The 15,364-nt window shown below is 47.4% G+C and overlaps 1 protein-coding gene across 1 annotated transcript in view; it reads left to right on the top strand.

Annotated features, from left to right (window-relative positions):
- The first annotated feature begins 968 nt into the window (after positions 1 to 968).
- The window catches only part of ARHGAP31 (Rho GTPase activating protein 31), a 61,734-nt gene continuing 47,338 nt past the window's right edge, over positions 969 to 15,364 (top strand). Inside the window, exon 1 of the mRNA XM_063351486.1 lies at positions 969 to 1,704. Within this exon, the coding sequence (XP_063207556.1) occupies positions 1,605 to 1,704 (100 nt within the window). The 5' untranslated portion in view covers positions 969 to 1,604. The remainder of the gene's footprint in view (positions 1,705 to 15,364) is intronic.

Below are 15,364 nucleotides of genomic sequence, written 5' to 3'. Positions count from 1 at the left end.
TTTATTTTTCACCCAGACCCATACAGTTATATTTAGCGTGGAGCAAGAGGGGACAGTGAAGCCTTAGAAGAGTTAAGTTTGTTTCCCTAGGTGAAGCTTGTGGCCCACCAGGACACCCAGTCGCGTACAGAGGTTGACTTTTTGGGATAAAAAAGTGGAGAAAGTGCAAGTGACTGCCCTCACGAGCAGAAATGTGTGTGTACTGAAGGTTAGACTAGAAAGGTGTTGGCAGGGGACAGCGAAGCTCAGAGTTCCAGGGCAGACCTGTCCCATTTCTCTTCTTGCTGCTACTGAGTGATTTCTGTTCCTTGTCTTTAAACCACTTTGTCTGTCAAGGGGAGCCTTTTTTGGGAACTGACTCAAAAGTACGTGAACTTAGATGCTGGGATGGCATCTGTTTCTGCTTGCCAGGGAGCTGGGTAGAAGGCAGCTGAAGGTTTCTGTCCTCCCCCCTCTCTAGTTTCCAAACTTTCTGCCCCACTTCTTGTGCTTCGATAGCTCCAGCCTGTGCCTCTGGAGAGGAAGGTGAATCCTGAAGCAACAGAGTCAAGGGCAGGAAGGCGCCTTGTGACGATGGACTGGATGAACGGGAGGCAGAGATTTACTGTAGTGGCTCCTGATCTCTCTCCTCCTCACCGGCCCCTCCTCGGGCCTTTGCAGAGCTGAGCCGTGGTAGCGCAGGAAGCGCCTGACCGTGCTGCGGGCTGCGGCTTGCTGTGATTTCCTCTCAGGCAGTCCGTTATCTGTTGACTGTCAGGACAGACTTACCCTCTTCCTCCCCCCCATCCCCATCCCCGTCCCCCAACTCCTCTCCCCGCCTTCCCTCAGCCTCTCTCGCGCGCGCACACACACACACATGCACTTTACTGCCAAAAACTGTCCTCCGCTCCCCCCGCCGCCCCGCCTCAACTAACTTCCTTTCAGCATTTTTTTGAACTGGATAATCCTAGGATTTGTAAAACGGGGGAAAGGAGAGTGCGAGCGAGCGGGAGTCAGAACAGGAAGCTGGTTTCTCATTCCTCTATAACTGTCCGAAGGCAGGAGGAGGGGAAGGGGGGGAGCCAAAGAGGAGCCTTGTGCAGACTCTTCCCCGGTCCCTTTTCATTACTCCGTTTGAACTTCCAGTCTCCTCCAAAAGCCGAGAGAAGGAAGACAAGACTGGGACGCTTTCTGCTGGAAGTGGCGACAGCGCAGCTGACAAAACCCAGAAGGTGGACGTAGCGGGTCCCGGGACCGTGCTGAGGGAAAGACGTCCCCTCCACACCATCGCCTGCCCCCAACTTGCCAACTCTGATGCGGGCACCCGTCCACCACCCACTTCCCTCTGATGAGAACCCTTCCGGGCTCGGGCTATGATCGCTGCTGCCGCCGGCTGGGGAGCCTCCTCTTGCCCTGACCTTCCTCTGCCACAGGAGAAGCCCAACATCTGGTGGGGATTAATGTTTACTTCTCCAGCTGGACGCTGTACGGGACCCCCGATGTTACTCCCTGGGAGCGGGACACGTGCGGTGGTCTGAGAAGAGCAAGATTTTTGTTGCCCAGCGTGAGGCCGGGGGGAGGGGGGCAAGGCAGGAGGGGGGTGAACCTCTTTTGGGACTAACCTCATGAAGAACAAGGGAGCCAAGCAGAAACTCAAGAGGAAGGGAGCCGCGAGCGCATTCGGCTGCGACCTGACGGAATATCTGGAGAGCTCTGGGCAGGATGGTAAATGCCTCTTTATTCTCACTCTGGTAGCGGAGGAGCAGAGCGCGCGGCTCCCCTTTTTTTTACCGGTAGGACTGCGAACCGGACCTTTCCCAAGGCTAAGGGCTAGACAACCTGGAGCTGGTTTATTCCCAGGAAGTGGAGTCACTGCCCAGTTGCTCACAATGAATGAACAATCGGAAGATTGCTTTGCTGACGCGTCTGCATGACCCTTGCATGAGTAGTGCTGTGTGTGGGGAAAAGACAGGGCTAGGGCTCTTGGGCTGCCTAAGTATGGACAGAGGTGGCCAGCTGTATGTTGTGATGCCCTCTTCCATCCGCCTGGCCATGGAAAGGGGGAGCAGGCTTTTAGGGAGCTAGGTTTGGAAATCAGAACTGCACTTAGCATTGCCTCCTGCCGGACTTGGAAATCCTCCCAAAGTCCATGAGACTAGAGTGTTGCAGGGCTGTAGGGAGGAACTGGGAACGTCTCATCTGCTCCTCCTGGACTCCGCTACAGTTCCCATATTTTCCTTTCACTGCTGGATGGAGACAGGATAGAGACAGGGGGGTGGGGTGCAGTAGGGATGGGTGTGAGGTGCAGGGGGCAGCTGAGCTAATATTTTCACTACTTTGCCTGTTATCTTTTTCTCTTTCTCCTCCTCCCCTGACCTCCATGCCCCCAGATAGTGCATGAGAATACGGTAGTTCAAGAGCTATCTGCAATAAGATCAGAGGGCCCTGAGCTTGAAATGGTCAGTCCTGGATGAGGGAAGGAGCAGAACAATTTTTCTTCAAGAAGGTTGGATGATGAGAGAAGCAGTTGAGAGTCTGGCATACAGAAAGACCTGCAGCTTAGCAAGAGGAAAAATAAATACATGCCTGTTACCAGCCCTGATGTGAGCATTATGTTCCAGGTTCAGCATTATGTTCCAGTTTGAATTAACTAACTTTTACCAATGTCAGGGTACTCCAAGGAAAAAAGGTTTCTAGTGGCAATGTCAGCTTTGTACGGGGAGGGCTGTACAATCAGGTCTTTCATTTGCTGATGAGCACGGCTGATGAAGTACAGTGTGGAATCGCACTAGCGGAGGGATGGACTACATAACAGTAGTCCTTTCCGTTGCACAGCGAAGAGGGCGGTACATATATCACTAAGCTAAAATCTTACATAAGTGCATTTATTTAGGTATGGGGGAAACACAGACATTCAATTTCATTGTGAGTCGTCTGTAACAATTACTGTATCTTTTCATTTATATAGCCCTTAATGGCAATTGAATTGAAATAGCAAAAATAACAGACATAATGAACTGATACCACTTTGCCAGGGCGAGGTACAGATAGGCAAATTCCATCCAGTGCTAACATGAGCTGCCGTGGTGGAGGAACAATTTATAGCTGTTTACAGGAACACTGAAAAACAACTCAGGGAAGGCAGGCACAGGCAGTATATTCAGTTGAAGCAGCAAGGGGGATTTTAAAGAGAAAAACATAGTTACTGCAGCTGAAATTAGGCCAGAAGAACAAAATTTATTATCCAAAATCCTATAGTTTTTTGAAATAGTTTTTTAAAATAGTTTTTGGGCACAAGAAAGAAGGACATTGTCTCAAGCCTCATTTGTGGGATGGTTCCCAGTTCCAACCTACTTATATCTCTGTGCTGAGGGGCAGTGGGGGAGAATATGAAGTTCCTTTCCCTTTATGCAGTACTGCTATTTGTTGCTGAATAGCACATCCCGTTGCCCAGTGCTGTGGGATCCAGAAGTGAAAGACTCAATTGTTATAGGTTTATTGAGAAGGGTGTAAGTTAGATTGGATTTGTTGGGACAGGGAGAGAAGGAGAGAAGAACAAGTGGGAGAATTAGAGATGCTGATTTCTTTTGCTGGTAGGGCTCTCAGGAGTGACCAAGTGACCAAATATGCCAAAGTGATGTCTTGGGAAGAAATGAAGGTTCAGATGTCACCAGGACATCACAAACTTGCAACCTGTAACTATGAAACAAAATTAGAAGAGCATTTAGGGTATGAGAGATGTTTGATTGGGGGATAGTTGAATTGTCCTGCTAAGAACGATTTCCAGTGATAAGCCAGTGCTCCTGCAAGCAGGGGCTTTGGTGGAGACATAAAGAAATAACTTTCTCCCTGCTTTAGATAGCACTATGTGTTTAACTGGTGGGATGCAGGCTCTGGTTGTTCCCTACTTGGACGCAATGAAGATGTGAGACTGTTCGTGGTACCTGGGTGTGATGAGGAGGGGGAGAGCACTTTGACTGCTGTCCAGAAAGTGTTTTGTTGTGGACCTTTGTGAAAGCAAGTTTTAAAATGCACCCAGAAGGGTTAATTGAAAAAGAAGAGGAGGCTGTAGGACAGGCAGGACACAAGTCAGATGGGTTGTGCTTTCATGCTCAGGTCTGCTTTACGCCATCCTGCAGTGCTACTTTTTGTGACTGGTCCTTCATGCTTGCACAGGCAAAGAGAAGTGGAGACCTGATTTGCTGGTGCTGGGCATGGCAAAGGGAACACAGGGGATGGCCAAGGCTAGTGTAGACAATTCAATTTGGCTTTTTTCCCTCTGAATTAGTACACGGCCATTACAGTTAGGGGGTGCTGCACTACTTGTGTGGTGTTTTGTGGAGGAGATGCACAACTTGAGTCCCTACATGCTTGTGGTTGTTGAAGAGCAGCTTGTGCTTTCTGCAAGGACCTTACTCCCTGTGTCGTTGCCAAATTCCAGTGGAGAGAATTATATTCTGCTTAAGGTATCAGCATTTCCTCTCCTGTCATTTAACTGTTTAATAACTTGTTTTGGTCTGCTTCAGAGATGGCTGAGTTTCAGTGGAGGGTGAAAAGATCCTGCTGTCTCCCTTACCAGACACATGTCTTACCTAAGACTCTGTTATAAAGAGCTTTATGATAATACAATAAAAGCTGTGGCAGAACTAAAAAGTATTTGAGAGTGGTGTAGATGAAAAGACTTTAGCAGGTACAGCGGGGTAACTCAGGAGACTAAAAACGTGATACAAAGCCTTGAGCCCTAAGTTGATTCTTCAGATCTGATCCAGGTCAGTGGTGATGGACAGATGTTGCTGTCTGCTGGCTGCTTCGAAGGTCAGATGTGTTGAATTTACTGTATTTCAAGTCAGTTCCTGTCACTACTGCATTTGGCCCTACTTGGCCTACTGGCATTCTCTACACAGAGACTGGTAATTCTCCTTATGGGGACAGACTGGTATCAGTGCTCCCAAGCATTTAAAATCATGACTTAGGCCACAAAAATAATAAGATAAAATAAAAATCAGAGCTGAGTTCTTTTTCTGCTTTCTGTTTTCTGAAACTTCAGTGTGCATCTGAGTTGCATTTTCGAGTCTTTCTACTGGCAAGAGGGCTAGAAACTTGGGGAAAAAATAGCTTTTCTTCCTTCCCCCTAAAATTCTCAAACAATGACTTTAACAGCAGTGGATTTGAGGAAAAGCTCACATAAGACATAAAAGAATGGTGGCTGGCAATACCAATAAGTGAAAGTCGTCTGATTGCACACCATCCCTCTTCTGTGACTGCTAGCACTGAATCTACACATGGAGGCAAGTGATCTTTTGGAGTGTCAGAGCTTCACTAGAAAGCAGCGTCAGGCTTTGGGGATAGATAGGCACACATGCAGGAGGAAGTTAGCGCCAATTTCCTCTACTAAAATATTTTCCTGTGTCAAACTTTAATAAAGTATTGTACAGGTGCAATGGAGCTAACAGATATTAGCCCTCAAGGATTAGCATTAGAACCATATTTTTGTCTCTCGATAAGCAGCCTGATTTCCAGAGGAGAAAAGCACATAGTGCCTCTACTGAAGTCAATGGAAGCTTCAGAGCAACAGTATAATTTTCTAGTGACGGATGGGCCAGCAGAGAATACAAGACTCAAGGCTGTGCACAAAACCTTAGTTGGGGCAGGAGCATCTGAACTGCCTAAGAAAACAGTCAGAAAGAGTAGTCTTGCTTCTGGTATATCACAGAATTGTTGTAAGAAGGGGCTGAAAAAGTCAAAGCTGTTACAGTGAGAGGGACTAAGTCAAAATGGAGTTTAATAGTCTCAGTACTTCAAACCGTGGGAGATTCAGACTGTAATTTCAGGTACACAGCCAGGTACAACTTTAAAATGGAAATAGACACAGCATCTATAAAAATTTGGTCATGCTGGTAAAAGATAATCCAGCCTTTTGCATAGGAACTGCTACTGATTCAGACCCGCCTTTGCTTCATTTGCTAAGAGCCAGGTAGGACTCTTGGAGAAAGACTGAATTGTTTCCTTCATTTTTAGTATGATGGTGTCTAGATGTTGGGATAGGAGGTGCTACCAGGACTGCAAAAAGCCAAATCTCAGATTAGAAGCCTTGTTCTCAGGGTGCAGGTCAGCTCTGTGTGTCCTAGCTTTCCCTATTTGCTGTAGAGTTAATTCTGCTGTTGCTGTACCCCTCTGTGGTTTCTTGCACATCTGTTTCCTGCCTGATGTTGTCTGGTTGGGATGCAATGAGATCAGCTTTTCCCCTTAACCCCCTCCCACACTCCCCACAGCTCCCTCAATGCCTCTCATCCTGAGCCTGTGGCACCCAAAGCAATTTCTATCTCTTTGTCTAACGCTGATTATTTGCTTTGTTTGTTATTTGCTATAGAAGTAGAGCTGCTTCATTTGAGAAGCTCTGAAGCCACCGGCCCCCTCATGCTCTCCACTTGAGGCTCCTTGCCACGGCAGAGAGCAGGGCTGGCCAGCAGCACTCTCTGAGGCCTAGGAGAGAAAGGGAGCTGTTTTCTGCAAATGTAGCACAGAGAGATGGGTGAGGAAACCCTTACAAGCTCCTGTATTGAAATATGGGGAAGGAGACAACAATACAGGTAGCCCACATGATATTCTTCCACAGTGTGTGGCCATGCGACGGCTGCTTCTGCCTTGTCACAACTGCATTTGAATGAAAGAGTAAAGGAAGTTTTCATTTAGTGTTAGTGGTCTCATAAAAACATGGCAGCTCCGTCTGGCACTGACTCCCCAAGCAGGATCTTAACCACTTTTGAGAGCTGCAGTAGGTCAAGACTTTACTGTAGGATAGGCAAGTATTTCTGAGGGAAAACAGTAACAATAATTCAGCGGTAACATGCTTTGTACAAAGGAAAGGTGGCCTTGGATACTCTTTGGCTGTTTTGGTACGGCCCCTTAGCATCCTTCCTTCTGCCTGATTTTGATGCTATGTGTTTCATTGTGAAGCTGCCTCACTTGTGCTCAGATGGATGAGGAGACCTGTTACTCAGCAAGAAAGTAGTTTGCTTCAAGAACAGGCTCCCTTCAGAGCCAGTCGCTAAAGCTGCTACCCAGATGTGAAGCAGCTTTTCTGGGTCATGTAGCTTTCGTTCCTCACACTTGCATGCGCAGCTGCGTGTGTTTGTGGGATGAGAGCATGCAGGGATGTGCATGGGGGTGCATGCAAGTCCATAGCACATGTAACTGTGCCACGCAAAGATGCATTTGTGTCCACTTAGTATTTGTTTTTTTTAAGCTGCTTTTCCTGCATTGATATTATGAAGTCAATGCATGCCCATGCATTTTGGGTAGGTGCTTTTGGTTAGTTATGCATGCAGAAAGTCCTGGGAAAACTGCTGAAGGATCATTAATGGTAATGTGGAGGAAAAAGACAAGGCTTTTTTTTTTTTTTTTCAAGTCCCTGTGGAAAAATGAAAATGCCACACGCTCATTTAATCTGCTGCAGAAGGATGAAGAGCTGCATTCATCCTGCTCTCAAAATTAGAAGCTGTGGCACTGGGGATTTCTGTCTCAAGAACTGATCGAGCTGCAGAGAAACCTTTTTCTCTCTCTGTGGCCAGGTTGCTTCCAATCCAGATCTCTTCCCTGACCTACCTCACTCTGAGCCTATACAAACACTTGTCTTCCTGCAAGGAAGGAAGCAGCAGGGCCTTGAAGAGAAGAGGACAAGAACTGCCTCTTGGGCTGGCTTGAAATGCATTAGTCCTCTTTTTTTTTTTTTTTTTTTTTAATCTGATGTGCTGCTGCTGTCTGCTCTACATTTTCACCCTGCTGATATACTAAGCAGCCCCATGACCCACGCTCTCTGGGGGTCTGTCCCTGGCTGTACTCATGCAGCCTGTGTGGACACTTAAGGCTGCATCCCCTCATCTTTGTGATGGAAGCAAAAGGGACAGCTGGTCTCTGAAGTTTGGGGGCAAAAGAAGGGGGACTGTGTTATTGTACAGTGGAGGAGAGCTGTGGCAGAGCGGTCCAGAGGCTTGAGTACATGAACTAGCAGGTGGAGGAGCTGGGCCAGGCTTGGGGGGAAAACAGCTCCCTGGCCTTTCAGAGTCTGCCAAGGCATGTCCAGCAGACAGGGGAGTGAGAAACTCTGCTGCCAAAATGGGTAGTGGGGGGGAAATTATTAATAACATAAAGGTTGCTTTTTCTCCACCCGCTCTCACAAGCGGAGCATCACATTATGAGTCCCAGATATCAGCCTCTATGGCAACAAAGTGAGAGCAACAAGACACTGGGAACAACGGGAGCAGAAGCCATCTGTCTGCTTCTGTTACTCCGCTGTTCCTCCTTGTTTTGGATGATGTTTGTGTTACTTCCTCAATCTGTTTCTGGTTCCTGGGAGCTGGATTTTTGTGTCTCTGTGGCACAGTGTTACTGCATTTAGACATCCATGTTGCGAGCTCAGCTCCTTGATCTGTACTGACTTTCCATTGCTAGCGCTGTGTGATTAGCAGAGGGCTCTCCCATGCTGCCTCTTGCTTCACATTTCCCTCACCACGCGCTGCAGGAGGCACACGTGTTGTTTGCATGCACTAAGCCCCACTTTGATCCTGCCTTCTCCCCACCCCCTGCGAACAGCGTGAATCGCATGTCTTGCCTGCAGATTCTACGTTAGAAAATGTATCTTGATTTAGCAAATGTTTTCTCTTTGCTGGTAACAGCTGATTTCATCTGGACTTGGGAAACCAAGGAGTAGGGGCTTTGCTGCTTGTGGTATCACGTCTCTCAAAGGTTCAAGGATATAAGTGCAGTGGATGAAATGCTGCCACTGCACAGGTTGGTTTTACGGCATAGACCGATGCAGATGTGGTGAACAAGTAGACTGGGAGATCACTAATTGTCTGCAGTGTTTGGATCCAAAGCTTTGGTGTAGGCCTGGTTCTAGTTTGGAGAGCTCATCACACAAACAAAATACGAGAAATCTTGCATCTGTAACTTGGGCTTTGCATATATGACACGGTTCTACAGCAGTAACATTTACTGGCAGTGGGGATTGTGCCAAAGATTTTTATTCCAGTGTTTCTCCTTTAACGGTAATAGGGGAAATAAAAACAGCCTGTCAGTAACGGCATACCCAGGCCTGCTCTAAAGGGCCTGGGGTGGGGTGGCTGTCAGACTGACTGCCCACATCACTGCTTCAACTGGATCTCTTATCTGCACTGGATGCAGTTTTCCTAAGTGTGAAACACAAATGGAGGGTGATTAAAGGACGGAGAGCTACCAGTGTCTGCCTCCAGTCCTGAACCACCAACAGGGTGCCACTTGGAGCTTTGAGACAGAAACCTACAGATACCTTATTACAATACAAAGGCTGCTAATTGGCTCCACTGCTGGTTGTTTTAAGGGCAACTAGTGTTGCTAATTGCCTACTAGTGTCTACTTTCCATACATTCCCAGAATCTCAAGCCCCAGCTGCCCTTTGTTCATATGCCAGAGCCTTCAGCTTCTCTGCTGATAACTTCAGTGAATGTGTCTTGCATTGTCAAAAAAAAAAAAAATCTGCAGCATGTTTACAATGGACACAGGTAGAGAACAGTGTAACATAAATTGAATTTAGTGTTAAATTAAATAATGTGGGGCAACTGTGCTTATTGTATTATTAACTTTCATACTTAATTCAATAATGTAACCCTCTGTTTTCTATATTTGTCTGAAACTACAAGCAGACTTTGTGGTCTTCTGCACCAGTGTGATTGTAGATATGAAAGTACTTACCATAGGCTTGAGACATATCTTGTTGTCAAATCTCTAGGCCCTTGCATGTAATGAAATTATAGACACCAATACTAAACTTCACCCTCACTTAAGTTATAAATCAATGCTATCATTGTGTGTGAGGGCAAGGAGTTTATTCCCTAACACTGCAAGTCTTTTGGCACACCCCACTTAAGTCGACAGGGAAGTCCCAGTCTTCTTCTTTCTCATCCTCCCGCCTTGAACACGACCCTGGAGCTGGATTAGATTCCCCCTTTTTCAGCCCAATGAGGAGGTGCTTTTGATCTCAACAGTGCATCAACAGGGATAAAGCAAAACCCATGCTTTTTGCACTTGCCTTCGTTGCTGTTCTCCTGTTTGGGAGCAGCAGCCTGGCTGAAGTTCAAACCAGCCTACCTCCATCCTGGTGCCAGCAGCTGATGCTCTGTGCGACAGCCCCATTTCCAAGCAATGCTGGCTTGACTGGATGGCCACTTGGACTTCAGTAATTTAATGTGCATGTGGGAAGAGTTATCTTAAGAGCAACAGAAAATGTTACAGAATTATTGATATAAGCAGGGACCTCTTGAGGTTATCTAGACCAGCTCCCTGCTCAAGCAAGGTCAGCTAGAGCTGGTTGCCCAGGACTGTGTCCAGTTGAGTTTTGTATATCTCCACAGATGGAAACTCCACAACCTCTCTGGGCAACCTGATTCAGCCATTGACTACTGTCACAGTAAAAAACTGTGTTCAGATGGAATCTTGCCTTTTAAAATTTGTGCCTCTTGTCCTGTCAATGGGCACCACTGAGAAGATCCTGGCTCCCTTTGCTTCATTCCTTCCCATCAGGTATTTGTACACATCGATAAGATCCCTCATGATCCTTCTCTTATCCAGTCTGAACAGTCCCAGTTCTCTCACCGTCTCTGCATATGAGAGGTGCTCCAATCCCTTAGTCAGTGTGGCCCTGAGTTGGGTTCACTCCAGTAAGTTTGTGTCGTTCTTGTACTGGGGAGCCTGGAGCTGGACACAGGACTCCAGGTGTGGGCTCACCACTGCTGAGCAAAGGGGAAGGATCACATTGCTCAACCTGGTGGCAGCATTCTTCCTAATTCTTCTCATGTTCCTAGTAATTTATACAGTTTCTATCAGAAATTGGCCATGGTCTCCCAGCCTAGGCTGGCAATTTCAGTCAATCACTAACATGCAACTGGAGACAGTGTTAAGGATCCTTTCTGCCCTGGTTAATGCTGAAAATGAATCATCTTTTCATAAAGGGCCGCTGTTCTTTAATGGTTTCTGCAGTCTTGCTGCTGGCCAGCTCAAAAAAAATTAATGTATGCTTTATAAAATACGCTGATATGCTGCATCTGATGAGAGCTTTGCAGAGCCTTGGCTTACCAGAGAGCCTACAAATAACACCATGAAGCAGCACACCTTTCTCAGGTGAGGGTTGCACGGCCCCCCAAAGGCACCGTGCACTGAACCAGGGGCTTGTGGCCGGAATTCTTCCTTTCGCGGTGGCTGTGTTAACGTGCACTTCTCCAGCACGGGGACCAAGCAAGGGGAGGGGAAATGTGCATCCCCGTGCAGGATTCTCAGCTGTGGCTGCTGCTCTTAGAAATATGCCCTGAGCAGCTGAGCTGGGTTCGTAGCCATTTATCTCCAGCTCCTCTCTCTGCCCTCTTCTACACTCAAGGCTCAGCTAACTAAAAGCCTTTGGAAATGCTATTATCTCCTGTGCTCTCTGGGGCCAGGAGCAGCTTGAAGATTTATCATCTGGAACAGGAGGCTTTGTTTAGTTCTGTAAAGCACAGAACTGTTAAAGAAAGAACAAAAACTAAACCTCAAACCAAAGGAAAAACTCTCTTTACAACTCCTGTCCTTTCTTCACTTTCTCCCATCTGGGAACATGCATGCATTTGGTTTTGTAATGTGATTTAATGTCACATGGTGAAATTGTTAGAGGAGATATACCTGCATGCCTAAAATAGGGATTGAACATCCAAGGGGTCAGGAGACATTCCTGCTGTAAGTTAGTTGTGTAGCTTGTTTCCTATAGAGCGTTAGGCAGGAGAACAGGTCAGATTCTCCAGCACAAACTTCATTTAAAGGATGCCACTGTGGTTTTCACCAAACACAGCAGCATTGGTACTGCCTTTTTTTCTGAACGGTGATGACATGCTCGCGAACTTCCTCTACATGTGGGATGCAGGGCTGAGAATCCCTGGGCTAGATCTGTGCCTGATCTCAGCGTCTATATTCACTGGCTCATCAAAAAATGCTGAATTAGCAAACCCCAAACGCTGGGAGAAAAGGGAGGGGCTTGTTTATTTGAATATTTCAGTTGGGATACAGTTGATACTGTAAGTATTCTGTTTGTGCCATCTCTAGCAGCGAATGTGACTGTCAGTCCTGTTGCGGACAGGCGGCTTGGCAGCACAACAGGGCCAATCAGCCCGTGGAAAGCCCTTTGCTCCACGTGCAACCGGTGCTTGTTTTTCTGTTCATCTCTCATTGTGGCGCTGCTGGTAGTGCTGGCAGGCACACCGCAGGAGGTTCAGAGGTGTGATCAGGCAGGGCGAGCCTCCTTCTGGATCCCTGGCGTCTGCGCTGCAATTTGGGTGAAATAAATAAGCCGTCAGCAGGACTGAGTTGCTTTCTTTCCTTATGCAAAATCAGGGAGGGAAACAGCTTCACCATTTTGCTCTCTCTCTTTTTATCTTCCTAGTGTGCTCCTCTTGGTATTGCATTTTCCTTACCCTTGCTCTGGTCAGGTAGTTTCAGATACATGGGAGGCTGAATGAGAACAAACTGTCTTATGAGATTTATTGCATCTTCTGCTTCTAATCAAGCCAGAAAAATAGAGCAACAGACTTCCTTCTTTAATCCTGTTCTCTCCCTTCCAGTCCCGGCTGGAAACCCAAAGTACAACAAGGTAGAGGAATGCGGCTAAAAAAGTTAAAACAAATGTCCTGGAACCTCTAAAAGGGGTGTGGGGTTTGGCCTGAGGCGACGGCTCGGGGTTACAGAGGGGGCATGGGGGATTCTCCTTCTCTCGAGTGCTTACAGTTCCCCTTACTTTGTTGGGGTTTTTTTTTTGGCTCCCCCCCGCCTCCATTTCAATAACTTTATTGCCAGGATGGCAGTATGCACATGTTGCCAAAGTCAATATATCAAGCGTCAGCGCCTAAGGCGGGCTTAAGGGCGGTAAATGGGAAGAGCTGGTTTTGATCTATTGAGTCCATCCTTCTTCCTTCCTGGCTCAATAGCAAGCGCCAGTCACATACTGCTGCCCGAGGTTTGCTGTGTAAAGCCACAAACGGGGTCTGAGTCAGGAAATTTAGTTCTGGATCGCAATAGCTTCGACTTGGGGTCCCCTTCTAGACATCCTCCTAGAGCCCCATCCCTAGATCAGCCAGGCGCAGGCAACCCGTCCTCAGGGTGGCAGGCAGAGCGTGGTGGTGGAGGCGGCCCCCACCCCCCCACCCTGGCACTGCTCGCAAACGTGTTCAGAGGCGGGGAAGGAACCAATATAATAAATACAAAGAAGGGCTAGGAGTCCTAATTAGTCCTCATTTCTAGCCTGCTAAAATAACCATCTGTCACTCTGCTGCAATAATGAGATTTGAGAAGATTAACTGGATACTACTTAGGTTCCTAAACATGGCAGCTCAATAAGTGTGCTGCTGTTCAGCCTTAAGCCGTGCTTGCAGCAATTACGCCCTAAGCAGGTTTATGTCTGGTTAGCGCTTGCATGGGAGTTGCCCAGAAAAATCTGCTGCAGGAACGGGGTGGGTGATTCAGAAGATGGCAAGCATAGTATCAGCTCAGTCAAGTTGCTGCCTTGGCATTAATTAGGGAAATGTTGCCATTTGGGCACAGGGTAAAACAAGGGCCCCAATCCTTTAAAAAAAGCTCCGGTTCATCTTTCATTTCTAGGGGATAGGGACTTTTTTACATGTGTACATGCTGTGCTGCGTCTGTCCCTTTCCAGAAGAAATTTCAGCTGGAGCCATGATTTGTTTTTTTTACTCAGTGTCCTAAACTGTCACGTAGTGTTGCTCTGCCCAGCTCAACAGCTGCCACCTCCCAGCCTAGAGGTGGGTGGAGTGAATCTTGTTTTTGCAGTTTGTGAAATATTTCAGGATGTAAGGCGCTCGTTAAATTGTTGATGTTAACTCGTGGACATTAAAGACAGACGTGAACTGCAGCTCTGGATCCTAAGGGCTTTGGAGGCTTATCCCTGCCCTTATGATTGTTCCCTACCTGGGATTTTTCATGCATCTCTTACTATAGATTTGAACTCACTGCAGGATAGTGGAAGGATTTAGCAGATGGACAAAGGGTGACAGCAAGGCTTTAATTTGCAACATTATATAGCTATGAAGAAAATTTAAGTGAACATTGGTAGAAAAAGGGGAGACACATGCGTGTTTTCTTTGGGAGAATGGGAAAAATCAGAAAAATGTGTTCCTGCCTCTTGACAGAGAATGTTTGTGGGATATGAAAACAGTTTGTATAGTTGTGATTCAGGGGACAGTGCAGGTGCACCTGACATCAGTTCTTGTGGTTAGGAAAGGGTATTTTACCTTGTGACGTGCCTTATTCCTATCTCTTTCTCCACTTCTGCCTCCTTGAAAAGAGGCCGATAGCAATAGTGCTACTTGCTTCACCTCATGGTGACACCAGCGTGGAGGTTGGGACATTCACTACAGTCCTGTCTCTGCAATGCTTTCAGGTCTTTGATTGGGCTGCAGTGGTGAAAAGTGAGGCCATGGCCGATGCGGGACAAGGGAGAGAAGACAGCAAACGCGGCACTGTACGCCGCTTGAGATCTCTGGGCATCTTCAGGGGCTGCTCGCAAGTTCACAAGGAACTGACTGCAAACAAAAACCTGGGTATGGCAGGAAAATCCTCCCCCATGTTTGACGAGGTCTCCCATATTTGGGTTTGAATTAGAAGTATTCAAGAAACATCTCCGTTCCCCTTCCCTTCCCCACCCATTCTCCCCTCCCTCCATTGGGGTGTTGTAGTTGCACACAAACCTCCTGTTTATTATCGGGGACAGTAAGTGGTGAGGGCCATCTCTGACCCTCTCCTTCCCTTGGCAGTTTGCATGTTAATTAGCTTGTTCCTACGAGACAAGCCCTCAGCCCGACAGAGCGGCGATTCAGCTGCCGAACAATGTCCAATTATCCCGGCCCGGGGAGCAAGAGGCCAGCCCCCAGCACGTGGGCTCCATATCCCTGGCCAGATGGCTCCTCCAACTCCCTTGGCCAGGCCAGTAACGCTGCTTGGGGGATTTGACACGTGTCAGCGGTTTCAGCTGAGCACATTTGCAAGCTACCAGCGGCACGGTTGTCTGAAATATTGGGAAAAGCTCCACGTGACCTCCAGGCAGTGCTGTCCACTCCATGCCCTGTGCCGAGGCAGTGACCGGTGGCTTAAAGCGAACATGGATATTCATGTGTGAAATGAGATTTTTGCACTTTGGCTTCCTTTGTCCCGCATCCGGTTTGGTGACCTGGCAGAGATGTAAGGACACCTTTTGCTTTTCTCTTTAAATTGCTCTGTTTGTACCTGAATGAAGGCTGATTTGCTCAGATTGGAGTTCAAATTGCGTAGAGCAAAGGAGGTGGTGAGAGTCACATCAGTGGCAAACTCTGCTCCTGCC

The sequence above is a fragment of the Chroicocephalus ridibundus genome, chromosome 1, assembly GCF_963924245.1.
Source record: "Chroicocephalus ridibundus chromosome 1, bChrRid1.1, whole genome shotgun sequence".
NCBI lineage: Eukaryota > Metazoa > Chordata > Aves > Charadriiformes > Laridae > Chroicocephalus > Chroicocephalus ridibundus.
This window is presented reverse-complemented; position numbering and strand designations above follow the sequence as displayed.